This window comes from Neomonachus schauinslandi, chromosome 3 (genome assembly GCF_002201575.2).
Source record: "Neomonachus schauinslandi chromosome 3, ASM220157v2, whole genome shotgun sequence".
Classification (NCBI taxonomy): Eukaryota; Metazoa; Chordata; class Mammalia; order Carnivora; family Phocidae; genus Neomonachus; species Neomonachus schauinslandi.
In genome coordinates, this window is record NC_058405.1 from 55,745,820 (window position 1) to 55,763,143 (window position 17,324).

General features: G+C 47.0%; 1 protein-coding gene across 2 annotated transcripts; it reads left to right on the forward strand.

The window, feature by feature from the left end:
* Positions 1-2,208: 2,208 nt before the first annotated feature.
* CBY2 (chibby family member 2) lies at positions 2,209-14,756 on the forward strand. 2 transcript variants are annotated; one of them, XM_021697905.1, is made up of 3 exons: positions 2,209-2,283; positions 2,584-2,664; positions 13,590-14,756. In XM_021697905.1, exons 1-3 carry the CDS (start codon positions 2,209-2,211, stop codon positions 14,754-14,756), a joined length of 1,323 nt encoding a protein of 440 aa, XP_021553580.1. The 2 variants fall into 2 exon arrangements, with proteins under 2 accessions (XP_021553580.1, XP_021553581.1); XM_021697906.1 differs by lacking the exon at positions 2,584-2,664.
* Positions 14,757-17,324: the final 2,568 nt, after the last annotated feature.

A 17,324-nucleotide genomic window follows, 5' to 3' on the forward strand; every position in this document is an offset into this window, starting at 1 on the left:
GCAATCCTACTTCTGGGTATATATCCAAAAGAATTTAAAGCAGGATCCTGAAGAGATATTTGCATACCCATTGCAACATTATTCGCAATAGCCAAGAGGTAGGAACGACCCAAATGTTCATCAGTAAGTGAATGGATAAAGAAAATATAATACATAAATACAAAAGAATATAATGCAGCCTTAAAAAAGGAGAGCCTGTCACAATGTGGAGGAACATTGAGGACATTATGCTAAGTAAAAAAACTAGTCATGAAAAGACACATACTGTGTGATTCTACTCCTTTGAGGTGTCTAAAGTAGTCAAAATTACAGAAAGAGAAAGTAGAAAGGTGGTTGCCAAGGGTTTGGAGGCATTGGGAGGGAGAATTCGAGTTTCAATTTTGCAAGATGAAAAACTTCCAGAGAGATGTTTGCACAGTGATGTGAATATAGTTAACACTACTGAATTGTGTATACTTAAAAATGCTTAAGATCGTAAATTTAGTGTTATATGTTTATGACCACAATTACAACATGAAATGAAATTAAAGAAACACTTGGAGAAGTTCCCCTTTAAAATGAAAGTAATAAATGTGAATGATTTATTATATGTATATATATAATAGTAATAAAACATATCAGGCTTACTGGCAGATTCCTTTCTCTGGGCAGAACCTTGCTTTGCGGGGCAGAGCTCATGCTCCTTGGCCCTAGAAGCAACTTCTGTGGGAGGAAGTGCTCAACTGAACCTGCTGTCAATTTTTCGATGATGTGATTAATTACCTTCTTGGTTTTGCCATACATGTATCTTTGAATTCTTGTACATTTGATTTTCTTAAAGCAAGGCTTGCTTGTAATTTGGGCGTGGAAGATTCTAGGGGCAGTTATGGTGCCCCTGGATCTGCTGAGCCTGGTCTACTGCTCCCTTACCCCACATACTGCATAATAGTGTGTAACTGGAGCTCTTTGCCTAATAAGAGCCTTAGGAAACAGAAGAAGGCTCCCACTTACAGTCTGTAGAGGCAAATAATTTGACAAGAATTGGGGCCAGCAGGCTGGTCTGCCCCTTTCACGAAGCCCAGACGTCAGCACTGTGGTCTTGATGCAGTTTCTACATGTGGCATAATAAAAACATATACTTGGTTTTTGTTCCCAGTTCCTGGCATGGAGATCCTCAAACCCTTGGAATTTCCTGAGTGATTGATGTGCCTTTTATTATTCATAAGGAGCCCATCTGGAACACACCTGAGTTTATGCTAATGCAATGACTCTTGGTGGCCCCTAGATGGCTTCAGGATGGGCACTGGTTGCCAGAGGAATCAGCCATGTCATTAGCTGGTTGGAACTTTCAGCATCTCACTCCTCCACCTCTGGGAAAAGGAGGGGTCGGGCTGGAAATTTTCCATCACCAATGGCCAATGATTTAATCAACCATGACCAGGTAATGAAACCTCCATAAAAACCCTCAAGCAATAGGGTCAGGAGAGCTTCCGGGTTGGTGAACACATGGAGAAGCCGGGATGGCGGTATGACCTGCGAGGATGTGGAAGCTCCGTGTTCTTCTCTCCCTGTACCTTGCCCTAAGCATCTTCCGTTTGGCTGTTTCTGAGTTGTCTCTTTTATAATAAGACTAATCATAAGTAAGGTGTTTTCCTGCATCCTGTTAGCTATCCTAGCAAATTATTGAAGCTGAGGAGGGGTTTGTGGGAACCCCCAATTTATAGCTGGTCAGGTCGGAAACACTGGTGGCCTGGGAATTGCGACTGGTGTCTGAAGTGGGGGCAGTCTTGCGGGACTGAGTCCTTGAACTCAGGTGACCTGACACCAACTCCAGAGAGATTGTGGCAGAATTGAATTGACATCCAGTGGGCCTCAGAGAATTGGAGGAGAATTGGTTGGTGTCAGAAAATATCTCAGGCCTATTGTCTTCTCTTGGCCTGGAATGAGTTCAGTTTGGGTTTCTTCCTTCTTGAGTGATACAACTCCAAGTAGAAGATGCTAGCTCTAGAGAGAGGATAGAGATCTCAGCCCAGCCAGGCAGTGGGGATGGGAATAGCAGCAAGGATGACCAAACAGGGGGCTAATGTTTGGGTTATTGTGTGTCACACTGACCATGACCGGCCAGGTAGACACAACCAGGGTGAACTCTCCCTGACTGTCAGATGCCTCATTCCCACCTGTGATGCTCAGAGAGACCATGAGCCCTGAAAAACACCATATTGTTTTGTGATGTCACCTCTGGAATGTTCTGAGTGTTTTGGTGACCAACTCCTGCATAGGACCTATACCTGGCACTTAACACTGGTATGGTTTTTTACTTGAGATAGAAGTAATCATCTTAGAATAGGTAGTAGGTATGGGTATCTCTGCTCCAAAGACTTTTTGGAAGGTTTTTACACCAACTATAATACCTGTCTAAATTTCTGTCCAGAGATACGCATCTTGTCAGATACCATCTTCACTTCTTTCAGACTCAGATTTTCATAATGTACATAGTGGACAAGGGGGGATACGTGAGTAGAAAGTCTTCTGTTTTTCAGGAGCAATTGGGGCTCAGAGGATGGGCTGGGAAGCAGAAATCGTCTTGTTTTCTCTTTTCCACAGCACTCGAGGCCAAATATTACAAGAAAAAGAGACACCAGATCCGAAAGCCTAGAAATCCCAATCAATGTGGTTCTACCTCAGGTAGGGATAATCACAGAAGGGTGTAACTTCCTCGTAGCCAGTATAACCCTCCTCTTTCAAAACTGTAGTGTGATATTGTAGAATGAGCAGAGTCAGGACCTCTAGCTGCAACCAACCCTGTGCCAAGGGGAGTTCACTTAGCCACTCTGGGTCTTGGGTTTATCATACCCTCAAATGAGGAAGGTGGGTTTGGTGACCTGGTAAGAACTTCTGGCCCTCATAGCACTTAAAGTTTCTATGACACTCTGAAATGCGCCAGTCTTCCCAGACTTCGATCTTTTGGTGCTTGCTGTGGTGTGACCACTCCGGATTTCTGGGGGAGAATGAGAACTGGGACTTGGAACCAAATACATATGGCTGAATACATGAGTAGAAAGCCTAGGACCTGGACCAAATGGTACAGGGTGATTTGGAGGGGCCAAGAGAACTGAGGCCTGCTGTATACCGAAGATAGAGTGGAAGGGGGACTCAGAAGGGAGGGAGGCCAGTGAATGGATAAGGTCTCGAGGTCTCCTCCTCAGGTCTCCTAAGCAGCCGTTTCCTTGGTGGGGTTCTCCTGACTGGATTGTTTCTCCTGCTGCTATGTCACAAAGGGGGCAGCCTTGCTTCTCCAGAGTTACCTAAGGCCCTGTTGGAAGATCATGGCTGTGCAACCAGAGGGGCTGAAATGTAGGCTGGAGGGACCCAATGCAGAGGTAACTACCCGAAAGCTAGATATGGGGATGTGTAGGAACAGGGTCGAACGCCAGAGGGCATCCTATATATACATATATATATATATATATATTTATAATATGTATATTTAATATATATGTACATATATAATACATAACTACATAAGGATATATAATATAGATAATAAAATTATACATATGTTTTCTAAAGCCATCTCTTAAGGGTTTGCTGAAGAGCAAGATTACAAAGAAGACCTTTAGCATTCTTTCAATAGGTGGAGATAATTGTAACAATCTTAGCAAGTATGTTCAGCAGGAGGGAAAAACAGGACCCAAGAACTTTCTGGCTCTCTGTTTTCACATTATCCTTATAACTCTGTAACGAGCAGCCACTTCATCAGTTTCAGCCTGTGAAGCCTAGAATATAAGCTACCTTTGGCCTGATGGTTAGACAGGATGGCTTGCCCACAGGGTTCCTGCAGCTCCAGGAACCTTCCTTTTAGGTCTGACTCTTGCCATCTCGTTCTGCTGGCCACTACTCTCCCCTGAGGGTGGGTGTTGCTCCTATGGTTTATTCACAGCCCACAGAGATCAATCTCATCATTACTAAGGGACAGGAAGAGGAGGCCAGCCTGGGGGTGGGGCTGGGGATGGGGGCAGGGAATAGGGTTAGGTATAGTGGTCATGTGACAGAGAGATTGGAAAAAGTCTTCTGTCTACACCTACCACAGCTCTCCCTGCTGAGCTTCCAGACAGAGGCCAGTGTGAAGGAGGAGAGAAGGGGAACGGAACCGGGAGGTGCTCTGAGAAGGCTCCGGCTGGTTCTGGGGCCAGGCACTTCCTGCATGGCAGGACCTGGTGCCACGGTGGGGGTCTTGGAGGGCACAGAGGGCACGGGATGTGTACCCTGCATGGGCAAATGTAGCCTCATGGGTACACCTGCCGAGGAGACCCAAGTCATAGGCCAGGTTTCAGACACCTGCCAGGATGCTCTAGGCTGGCACTCGGGGGAGGGGCGCAGGTATCTCTACATTTAGATGATCACCAGGACTGTGAAGGGACCAGCGTACTCGTTAGACCTCCCCAAATGAGAGGGTGCATGGCTCGTGGGAAAGAACTGACCTGGTGAAGAGGGGAGGAAAAAATATGGACTCAGCACTGATTTGGCCATGTGGCAGGCACTGGGCGATGCTAGTGTGAGGTAGGGATGGTAGAGGCATGGGAACTGGGAACCCCAGCTGCCCCTCTGGTAATGGCAGAGCTGGAGTGAGGGGCTTGACCCCCAGGCCAGTGTCCACTCTCTCCGCTACACCACAAGCTTGGCATATGCCACCCGGTGGGGCCAGGTCAACTCTTAGCTCTCTGTGTCTGTTCTCTTGCCGTTAGGAAATAGCGCCTCCTCTCTCCGCATCCTGCTTGCCTGCCCCTAAGCTCCTTGCATGTGTTTACCACATGTTGCTTTATTCTGGCACCGAGCCCGAGCCCATCCATTGTTGGGTCTCCAGAAAGTGCCTCTGGCTTCCCAGGTCCCAATCATGCTGGGCATTTGGGCTTCTCAGTTGCACGGCAAATGCCTGTGGTTCACTATTTGTTATCACCCTTAGGTCTTTTCAGGTCTTATTGATTTCCAGTTCTTCTTCTCACATTAAATATTTGTGTTTTCTGATCTATTTCCCAACAGCACATTCACTTGCCAGCCATCAAAGTTATTTCCTGCCCCAGCTAGCTGACCTGGTTCCTTCTGCACATAATGATTCCGTTCTCGCAGGCTCCCTTCGTTCCCCGATGAGTGCTCTCAGTGAGTCTCATGGAGGCATCGTTTACAGCTGGATCCTTAGCCAAGGGTCCACAGCAGATCAGAACGAGCTCCGACAGCACCCTCCAGGGCCCCACTCAGGCCTCCCCTTCTCAGTCTGCTTTGTTTGGGCTTGTTCTTCAAGAACGAGAAGCTATGGAGTCTGCTGACAATCCCCACTTCTCTCCCAATTGGAGTCACTTCTAGGAGGAAGATTTCAGGAGATCCTATGTTAAACAGTTACCCGAAACTATCACATATGGTGACATTTTTATCCTTATTGCTATTAATTTTATAATTCTCTCAAAATCAATCACACTGACCTGCAAATTATCCATTCACCTGTTAGCATTTATTAAAACCAACTTTGGCTGTATCATGGTACTAGGCAGCTGAATTAATTTAACAATGGGATATGAGACTCAGCCTTGTCCCCTCATCTGAAAATTAGTAGCATACCCGGCTCTTCCTTCCAGCATGCTGGGACCTCTCAGCTTCACTTGCCTGAACAGTACCTCAAATGGCTAATTGTTCTCTGATTGTAACCCTCCGTAATGTCGGCAAAGTAGATGTTTAAAAAACTTGGGTCAAGAGGTTTGGAGTCTACTGGGGCATTTGGACATCTCTTCTGGTCTGTGATAGTCCTAGTTTTCCAGGAGTAGAGAGAACTTACAAGCATGTCAGCTAACCCTGCCCTGTTAGTGTCCAGTCCTCCCCAAACGCTTTAGATGGGAGGCCACCAACCTCAGAACTCCATCGTGGAAGGTCCCACCCAGAGCGTCCTGTTCCTTAGAAACCCCACAGTGTCAGTAAGAGACCTTGGTCTTATCACCTCCTCTTTGTTCCTTTGCCCCCCTCCCCCACCTTCCCATTGGCCATTCTTCCTCCATGCTCTCCATTTGCCACAAGGCCAATGGACAAAGGCACTCAGTAGTTGGTGATTTCGAGCATTTTCCTTGCAGGACCACTTGTACTTAAAAAGGAGATGCTGGGGAGAGGGCCAGGTCTGATGCTAAGGAGGAAGTCCCATCCACAGGTGGGAGGAGGGATTTAGGCCCTCTGAGGGAGATGTCTGTGCCTAGGCCCCTTTCTGGATCCCTGGCACTAAGGCATCTTAGGTTACAACAGTGAGCACGGTGCTCCTGAGGGCAGAGTCTCTTGGTTCTCTTCCTAACAAGGTGATGGTAAGGAATGATAAGCTCATGGCCAGTTGTATTCCCCTTCCTGCATCCATCCTCATAGGCATCCATCGTTTCATGAAGAAGCCAAGCTTTTCCTCTTTCCCCTACTGGGTCTGTATCCACATCGGGAGGCATTTCCCATAGATCAGGGAAGAGACAGTCTTTCCTCCATGGGAAATGTGGGCCATGCCTGGTCTGGGGGCCGTAGGCTCTACCTCCCAGGCTTAGAAGAACCTTTTGGAGTTCTCCTGAAAGGCCCAGACGTCTTGTCAGGCCTCAAGGACATCAAAGACAGATTTGTTTAGCCCATGAAGTGATACCACCGGCCGAAGAGACCTATGGAGAAGGGGCTGGCTTCAAACATAGGCTGAGAAGTCCTGGGGTTTTGTATCTCGTGTGTCTGCCTAACTCACATGCTCGCTCCTTGGAAAGCCTTTGGTAAATAAATATATTCAGCATTTGCTATAGTGCTTTAGGTCGGGAACATTGACACCTTAGCAGCAGAACTGGTCATCTGCTTGGTCTTTATGTCTGCTTACTTACCACTTTCTCGGCCTTTCGCCCCAACCCCAGGAAGTAGGCAGAGCAGCTATGTTTAGGTTCTATTTTAAAGGTGACATTCAGAGAATCGAAGTGACTCTCTCAAGAGCACTAAAAAATGGGATTTTGAGCCCAAAGCTGCTGGGAATTTAGAGCCTCTACCCTCACTGGATTATAGGTTCAAGATGGAGACATGAAAACCAGCATGCTCGCACGCAGGGGGCAGCCTCGCTTAAGGATTACATAGACTGACCTAGGGTTTTGTGGAATTCCCAGGGGAAAGCCCCACTGCTTTAGATTTCCCACCACACAGTAACAGCTGTGCAGTTTAAAAATACGAATCGAAATGAAGCTATAACTTCACGAAATCCACTAAATATATTAAGACATATGAAATCACTTTTGTAGGTCAGAGACGGTACAGTGTTGATGGTTTGACATCATTCAAGCTAATATCTCTTCCTTACCTTTCCAAGCATTTTGGTTGATTAGTTCACTGGCAAGGACTCATTATACCTCCACTGTATGTGAAGAGTGCTAGGCATGTCATGAATAAATAAGGGACAGGTCACTGTCCTTAGAGAACTGTAATTTATCCATTTGGGGAGAAGATGGGACAGGGCAGAAGAGAACCACTGCAAAGGAGTGATATCAGCGCATGCAAAATAAACTATCTGGGCATTGTGAAGAGCGAGAATGAGTGTGTGGTTTGGAGTCAAGATATCCTGTTTTACACCCTGGCCCTTCCCCCGTGCTGGCTATGTGATCTTTGGTAAAACCTGGTCGTTCTTCTCTGTAAGATAGTGCATATGAATATGGAAATCAGCTAGCATATCATCACATAATAGTCATCAGTCTAGTAAGTGTTATTTCCTTTTTCTTGTTCTATATATCTTCCTTTAAGAAAATCTAAGCATCTTCTCTTCTGAATCTGCCGTAATCATCTTTGTAGCTCTCTATAAGCAAAGAAAATGTCACGTGTTCTCCTTTCATTTTTGAACTCTACAACAAACTCCCTGAAAGAAATAGGGCAGATGTTAGTCAGGTTGCTGTGGATGATTGTACAGGTTGTGCACTGCAACAGCAGCGGTGACTGGCACCCTCTAAAGTTGGTCACTGTACAAACATATGGGGTGACTCTGCATCACGTTTGCATCTACATTTTCTAGATATGGAAATGGAGGCACAGAAATGAAATGATTTTGTAAAGGCCACGCACCCATACAGTGTTGAGCCGGGACTCTTTTTGGATTTTGTGATGCCTGGTCCCTTGATCCCCATGTCTTATAGCCTACATTAATGGCTGCTGCACTTGGACCTCTCTCATGCACCAAGCAATCATTGGTGCTATTCACTGAATTTTCAAATTGACTGGAAGTTCCCTGGAGGTAGGGTCTGAGACCAGATGACAAATTAATGTGAGCTGATTCATCAACATAAATGTGGAGGAAGAATTGGTGCAGGAACATGCAGAGTGGAAATAGACTTAGGGTGGGGAGTTTTCTCAAGGCCAAGAAGGAGCCTTTCTTTCTTTCTTTCTTTCTTTCTTTCTTTTTTTTGAAATCCTTATTAGTTTTTATTTACATTTTAAAGATTTTGTTTTGAGAGAGAGCATAAGTGGGGGTGGGGAGCCAGAGGGACTGAGGGAGAGGGAGAAGCAGCCTCCCTGCTGAGCAGAGAGTCCGATGTGGGACTCAGTCCCAGGACCCCGGAATTATGACCTGAGCCAAAGGCAGTGGCTTAACCAACTGAGCCACCCAGGCGCCCCCAAGAAGGAGACTTAAAGGACTAAGAGTCCTGCTAGGTCCGACTGGAATTGGGGAAAGACATAATTTGTCTTGTCTTAATGTTTTCTCTTGTCTTAGAGTTTAATCATGATTCCTGGCATCTCTGAAATGCCTGGATATTTGGCATTTTTCCTTAAATCTCAGTTTCAGAAGAAGATGCTGATTTACTTTAGCCTCTTGATACTATCCATAAGATTATGGGTTTGATAAAACAGGTATATTCTTCTAATAATCACTAAAATAAATACATGACTGTTAAAGAATTTTTAAATGTTTTTGTGTTCTATCTAAGACACTAGGCCATGAGGCAACACTGGACTTGACCTCCTTCTTGATCCTGTCTGGGAATAGGAGGGGAGATATAGGACAATTATGAGAGGAGCATTGGGTTCTGGGGAAGGAATTAAAGTGGTCCTATTGGCCCATCAACATTTTCTGAATCAGGTGCTGTGGACATGTAACCAAGAAGGCACAGAGTCTGTGTGGGAAACATTGGCCATTTAAAGGAGGGGACAGGATGTTAAGGCTGGTAATGAGAGTTGCTAGGGCCACAGTGGTGCCCATTTACAAACATGGATCTACCGGACCAGAGAAAGTTAGACCAAGAGGACATTTAGTGATCATGTCACTGACCCCTCATTATACAGATGTGGAAACCAAGGTCGGAGGGTGCTAGGATGTGACCAAGGTCACCTGATGGCATGCATAAGGATAAGGGCCCAAGTATCCAGATTTTTCATAGCTAGGGATCCACCACCCACATGGTAAGGTTTTATTTAGTGCATTTCTGCTGAGGCGACAGTCGAAAGTTCCTTGGGTACCCAAGGCTGAATAAAGGCAGATGGATATGATGATTTAAAGACCATCATGGATACTCGGAACAGTAATAAACAGTAGAAAGCGCTAGTGATTTGTCTTTGGATGTGCAGTTGGATCAAGATGCATATCTCTGATTGAAATGAAATAATCATAAAATAGAAATAAGACAATTGGGGGAATTTGAGCACTGACTCAGTATTTGCTGATATTAAGTGATCATTGTTAATGGTATTGATGCTTTGTCGAAAAGATACGCATCAATGTATTTATGGGTAAAATAACATGTCTACACTTTGCTTCAAAAGAACGCAGTGACAGGGGCGTGGTGGCAGTGTTGGGTGGACGTACAGATGAAACGCATGGCCTTGATTTCATAACTGCGGAAGCTGGGTGAGGATATTTGGACGTTTAATGAGCTCTTCTCTTTCTCTGTGTGTATGTTTGAAGTTTGCCATAACACGAAGTTAACACAGAACTATCTTCGCCCCCTAACTACTGCAAGTCCTTTGTTAAATCCGTGGTGATTTCCTGCGTGTGTGCCCCACCCATGTAAGTTCAGGCAGCTAGGGCTGGGTTGGTGACTTTAGTGGGTGAACTCGCACTGGTTATTTAACTTTGACCCTGAGTTTGCTTCTCCATCTGTAAAATGGGAATAATAGTAACAACACTTCATTAAGTCAGTGTTGTGAGGCAGGTCTGGCACAAAATGGGAGCTCAATATTTGTTTCCTTCTTCTCAAGATTGGGATCCAACCTGTTGACTAAAGCCACCATTTCCATAGTGATGTTTTCTAGAACGAGATTCTGCTGTGAAAGAGGCCTGCATTGGAGGAAAGGACCTCTCATGATCTGCTCCTTAATGACTGTGGCTAATCTTCCCAGAAATCTGGGACCAAGGGACCTTAAATGGGCTGGGCTGCCCACAGTGTGGTTCATTCTGGTCACAGTTTCAGCCACAAGAGCCAGTGGGCTCTTCCAGTTGAGAAATATGAAAACCATGGAGGCTGGATTTATTTAAAGCAAATAAGGTTCTGATTACAGAATGCCCCTGGACCCTCACTATCTAGAAGATTAAGCACATCCTTCCTTATGAAGTTAATGACATGTGCTTATTGCAAAGTTAATAGCATAGAACTGAGCCTTCTATTTATCTAGCTCTTTGGGTCTTAAAGAATTCGAGCCAACATGATACACCATGCAAATTATATTTTCTCTCTATACCCATATATATAATGCAGATAACCTGACTTGTTTTCTATCTTCTCTATCTGTAAAATTGTGAAAATAACCTAAGAAATGAGGAATTGATATTTGGAGAGCATTGCAATGTACTTATGATGAGATGCCTTTGGTGTATTTAGAAGTAGCTATCATGATCTTATTTTTATTTAAATTCATTGCTGCAATTGTTACCTCTTCTTCAGGATGCATTCCACCTGTTTACCACTTTTTGAATACACCTCAGAATTCTTCCATTAGTGGAACCTACTTTTCTTGACAACAATACCTTACATTTCGATGGCACTTGGCAGTTTTAAAAACATTTTTGCAATCATCATCTCATTCAATCCTCACAATGGTGTGGTGCACCAAACAGGGCATATGTTTTTATTTCCATTTTATAGGTATATTTCACTGATTTTAAATGTTGGAAGGTGTCTTTTTTTTTTTTAAGATTTATTTATTTATTTTAGACCGAGAGAGGGGCAGTGCGTGTGAGTGGGGGCAGAGGGAGAGAATCTTCAAGCAGATCCCAGCTGAGTGCCGAGCCCGACACGGGGCTCAATCCCATGAGCCATGAGATCACAACCTGAGTCGAAACCAAGAGTTGGATGCTCAACCGACTAAGTCACCCAGGCATTCCTTGAAGGTGCCTTTAAGATCAGGGAGTCTGGCTGTCTCTTTTTCACTAGTAAAAAATTTGGGTCTCAGAGAGGGTGAAAGTTTCCAGTTTCACACTGCTCATCAGTGACAGAACCAGAATGAGAATCTCGTGACCCCCAGTCTTGACACCTCGGCCTTTAACCCTGGTACAACTTCCACCCAGGCAAACTGCACATTCTAGCTGACTCAGAGCTTTCCTGACCACCGGCAGCCAGAATCACTTGAGGGAACTGGTTGGAAATGCAGATTTCCGGACCATACCCCATAGTAAGTGAATCAGTCTTACAAGTAAGGAACTCAGAAATCTGCATTTAAGGGGCGCCTGGGTGGCTCAGTTGGTTAAGCATCTGCCTTTGGCTCAGGTCATGATTCCAGGTCCTGGGATCGAGCCTCACTTCTGGTTCCCTGTTCAGTGGGGAGTCTGCTTTTCCCTCTCCCTCTGGCCCTCCCAACCCACTCATGCTCTTTCCCCCCTCTCAAATCAATAAGTAAAATCTTTAAAAAAAGAAATCTGCATTTAAAACACACTCAGCTGAGTATTCTACAATGGAAAGTGTAAGAGCTACTGGCTTATTGGATTTAAGCTCTGTGGCTCTGATCCCCTTTTTATATGATGGTCTTGAGAAGAACTGAACTCTCACTGCTCAGTGATATGTCTATGATGGTGCCCTTCTTTTCCAAAATTACCCACTGGACTCTGCTTTGAGCCTAACACTCTGTTGGTGGATGTGAAAGGGGCCGCTGGAAGGACAGACTCAGGGTGGCTAAGAGGGAAGGACGAGCCTGAATGGGGCAAGGGAGCAGACTCAGCTGACGGATAGCACAACCATTTTTTTTTTTTTTTTAAAGATTTTATTTATTTATTTATTTGACAGAGAGAGACATAGCGAGAGAGGGAACACAAGCAGGGGGAGAAGGAGGGGAGAAGCAGGTTTCCCTGCGGAGCAGGGAGCCCGATGTGGGGCTCGATCCCAGGACCCTGGGATCATGACCTGAGCCGAAGGCAGATGATTAACGGCTGAGCCACCCAGGCGCCCCAGCACAACCATTTTGGACATAGTGACTTGGCTGTCTGTTGGGGTGATTCATGCTGCTCCTCTGCCCGTGCCCATCGTGGGTACATATCTGTAGCTGGGGTTGATTGAGAAGCGTGTTTGTTCCTCCTCTAAGGTGACAGAAGTGTGCCGGAGCCCACGTTTCATATTTTCATGCATTATCTCTAGTCATCCTAAAAATAGCTCTGTGAGGAAAGGTGGTAGATGTAGTTATCCCAAGTTGAAAATGTGGAAACTGAAATGCAAATAACTTGCCATATTCTTGTAACTGACAAAATAGTGGGACTGGGAATCAAAATATTTGTTGACTCCTAGTCAATGCCTTCAACCTGCACAATATATATGTGATTGCCATTATTCGTGGATTCCCTATTTGTGTATTTTCCCACTCACTGAAATCTGTAACCATCCAATCAATCTCTGTGGCACTTTGGTGGTCATTTACAGACGTGCACAGAGTGACGAAAAATTTAAGTCCCTTGATGCGCACATTCTAGATAAGGAGCCTTGTCTCTGCTCTCACACGATAAAATGATGTGTTTTGCACAGTTTATGTAGTGACACGTTTTTCACATTTCTGTGCTTTTTTTGGGTGATTTCACAGTTTCAAATGGCCCCCCGGTATATTGAAGGGCTGGCCAGTGTTCCTAAATGAAAGAAGGTGTGAAGTGTCTTATGGAGAAAACATGGGTTAGGTACGCTCTGTTCAGGCGTGAGAGACAGTGCTGTTGGCCGAAAGTTCAATGTTAATGAATCAATAATACATACCACATAAGGTGTCTTTCAGTGGAAGACATTGAATATAAATTCATATATTTACATGGTTCATCTCTCTCAGATCAATAAATAAAACCTTTTTTATTTATTGATACATATAAATACAAGGTTATGTATTGACTGGTTGACAGAACTGTGGCTAGAGGCTGGCAGGAACCTAACCCTACATTTCTCCTAGGGGCAATGGTTTGGTATTTGGGACTTCAGTGTTTGCAGTAATTTTACAAAACAGAACTGCTGCAAATAATAAGGATCGATTGTATTTCCTTGAGAGGACCCCATGAGGCCAAATGCAAAAGTGTCCTCTGTGGCCGAGCGGGAAGATCAGACTGAGTTAATTGTGGGGTGTTGTGCGAGCAGCCTTGGGGGGTCAGCTCCTTCACTAACTGTGGGCTTCCCTGTTCTCTCCCACAGAGGGGCACAGCCGAGCCTTTCCTGAAGCTCCACAACTCGTACCCCACCCCACGCTGCGCCCGGCAGGCCGCCCTGCCCCGGCTGAGCCGCCGAGTGGTCAGCCAGCACTCGTACCCACTGAATCGCTTCTCCTCGGTGCCCTTGGACCCCATGGAGCGCCCCACCTCCCAGGCCGACCTGGAGCTGGATTACAGCCCTCCGCGAGTACAGCTCAGCGATGAGATGTTTGTCTTCCAGGATGGGCGGTGGGTGAATGAAAACTGCCGCCTCCAGTCCCCCTACTTCTCTCCGTCCTCCTCTTTCCACCATAAGCTGCACCACAAGAGACTGGCCAAGGAGTCCCTGCTGCAGGAGGAGAACAAGGCGCTGCGGGAGGAGAGCAAGAGTCTCCGCGAGGAGAACAAGATCCTGCAGGTCTTCTGGCAGGAACACAAGGCCACACTCGGCCGGGACGAGAGCAGGGCCTCCTCACCACTGCTGCACAAGGACAACGTGGCCCTGGAGGTGGTGAAGAAGGACACGGCCTTGCAAATGCACCGCAGCAAGGAGAACAGCACCCTTCAGCTGCTCAGGGAGGAGAACAGGGCCCTGCAGCTGCTGCTGGAGCAGAGGAAGGCCTACTGGGTCCAGACGGAGGAGAAGGCAGGTCCCGGGGAGGAGACCAAGCCCGCCCCCTCGCCCCATGAGGAGCCCCACGTCCCCGGGCTGCTGCCAGACCAGAGCACAGGCCTCTCCTCCCCTTTTGAGGAGTCCAAGGGGCCCCCGAGCCCCCAGGAGGACTCCAAGACGCTCCGGGTCCTGCGCCAGATGGTCAGCAACCTGTCCGGCTCTTCCGGGGATGAGGAGGTCAAGGCCGGCTCCGGCCTGCCCGACGGGAGCCAGTCCCTGGAGCTGCTGAGAGAGATGAACCAGGCGCTGCAGGCCCTGCGGGAGGAGAACCGGCTCCTGCAGGAGGAGAACAGGGCCCTGCACGTGCTTCGCGAGGAGCACAGGATCTTCCAGGAGGAGAACAAGGCCCTGTGGGAGAACAACAAGCTTAAGCTGCAGCAGAAGCTGGTCATCGACACGGTGACCGAGGTCACCGCCCGGATGGAGATGCTCATTGAGGAGCTCTACTCCTTCATGCCTGCCAAGAACAAGGACCCCAAGAAGCCCAGCAGGGTCTGAGGCCTCCGAGGAGCCCTGGGCACGGAGCACTCGGCCAAAGAAGACCTCCTGCCTTCCGTGTGTCTTCCTCACCGCCAGCCGCCAGCTCCTGCCCTCTGAGGAGCAGAATCACCACCTTTCCTAAACTCACAGAAGTAATAAAGGCGCGAGGAGGCTGGGGCCAGTTCACACCAGCGTGCTGCTCTGGCTTCTTTTTTCCTTTTTCCAGCAGTTTTGGGTTCACAGCGAAATGGAACAGGCGATACAGAGAGTTCCCATAGATCCCCGTCCCCATGCATGCACGGCCTCCCCGGCCATCCCTGTCCCCCACCAGAGCGGGGAAGCGTCACCACTGAGGCACGCCATTATCACCCAGGGTTCGCGGTTTCAACTAGGGTTCACGCTCAGTATTGTCCTTTCCATGGGTTTGCACAAATGTATCACGACACGTGTCCACGATTATTGTAGGCGAGTATTTTCACTGCCCTAAAAGTCCTCTGTGCTCTGCCTCTTCTCCCCTCCCTCCGAGCCCCTGGACAACCACAGAGCTTTGTACAGTGTCCGCAGTGTCGCCTTTTCCAGACGTCATCCGCTGGAAACATACAGTATGGAGCCTTTTCAGGTCGGCTTCTTTCATTTAGCGATACGCTTGTAGGTTTCCTCCGTGTCTTTTCATGGTCTGATGGCTCATTTCTTTTTAGTGCTGAGTCATAGTCCACTGTCTGGCTGAGCCACCGTTCATCCATGTTCATCCATTCACCTGCTGAAGGACATCTTGGTCTCTTCCAAGTTTTGGCAGTTGTGAATCTGTCTTCTTTTGTCCTCCCCGCTGCCGCCCCCTGTCTCTTCCTCCATTCTTTTCTGTTTTTCCTCTCAATTTATTCCTTTGTTCCTTTTTCCTCCTACGCCTGTGCTCTCTCTCCTATCTTTTCCTCTCATCTTCCATTTCTGAAGTTATGGTCTGGATGGTGGCCTCTGAGGGCTTTTTTACTGCACTACTAGTGACACTGGGGGCCAGTAAATCTTTGTCGTGGGGGGGGCTCTCCTGCCTGTTGGATGTTTATCAGCCTCCCTGGCCCTTGTCCACTGGGTGCCGGGAACAGCTACCAACCCCCAGCTGTGACAACCAAGGGTGCCTCCAGATACTGCCAAATGTCCCCTACCCCCAACATCGCTCTAAGCTTCTCAAAGTATATTCTTTGAAACACTAGTCCTTGACATGCCCTGAGAAAATGAAGGTTTCCATGGGGAGACATGCTGTCACAATCCTCTCTGGCAGATTCAGAATCATACTCCAACTTAAAGGATCTGAGAAGTCCTGCAGTGAAGAAATCTGCTTAACTTCGGGGAACTCGGAATAGCCCAATTTTATTTGATCTCGAAATCTCTTTTTATGTTACCCTGCTGCTCACCCAGTGTGGGAAGGGGTGCCTGTGCTCTCCCCAGCTCTAGGCTCACCTCCCTATTCCCAGCTGCCCTCTGCTTACTCACGGTTCACATTTCCCAGTTGGATGTAAGTGGTGGGGCAGATACCTACTAGGCTTACTGGAGGGAGGGACAGAGGCTCAAAATTTAGTGTCCTGGGCTTCAATTCTCATTTCAAAGTTGGACAGAGTGTAGAACCAAGAGGATGAAAGGAATCCTTAGGTGACTAAAGGGGGAGTTGGGCTGAGGGTCCCAAACTTTGCTGTATAGTGGAACCACCTCAGTGGCTTTGAAAAATGGTGCTGCTGCTGGAAACCATGTTCTTTCCAATGAATGGGATTTTGAGCTCCTGAGTGGTTTGCAGTGCACAGAATGTCGGTATTTGGAGCTGCCCACCCCCTTCCTCATTCACACGCAAGTCTTCTCCAGCCTGAACTCTTACCAGTTTCTCTGGGTAAATAGTTCTTTCCAAATTCCTTACGTTTCATGTTTAAAAGCTCCCCAGGTGTTCCAATCTGCAACAAAGTTGAGGAATCAGGGTGGTGGTCCTTGAGCTCAGCTGACTGATTCTCAGTATCCTGCTCCACTCACTAGCTACGGGTCTCCCCGAGGAGAGGTGTGTGAGGGAAAGGAGGAGGAGAGGTGTGTGAGGGAAAGGAGTTTACCCACTTTGCTGATGGGGCAGAATTTCCTCACTCCTAACCCGTTGTTCATGCTAGCTAGATTTCTGAGCCTTGAGTAAGTTCCAGAAGGTGAGTGGAAGACAGTTGCCCAGCACTTTTCACTTGCTGTGACCCCCGTGATCCTCGGTATGTGTGAGGCAGGTGGTGGTACTGTTTCTTCTCCAGCTGTAGAAACTGGGATGCCAAGGATTTGCCAGAGGTTAGCCAGCTAGTAAGAGCCAAACTGGGCCTTCAACACAGACTTAGTGACTGCAGATCTCAAACTCCTATTAGATCACATTGCCAAGTAAAGCTGGCGTCCAAAAATTAAGTTTAAAAATGGTTTTCGTGCCTATTTTCCAGGTTTGGGAAGTTGTCGAGTCTTACTCCAAATAGCGTCAGAGATTCCAAATGAGGGAGAACGCTGATAGGAGTATTTTTCTTACCAGTCAGTGACTGGTAAGAAAACACATCTATTCTGTACACAGGGGCAGAGGCGACT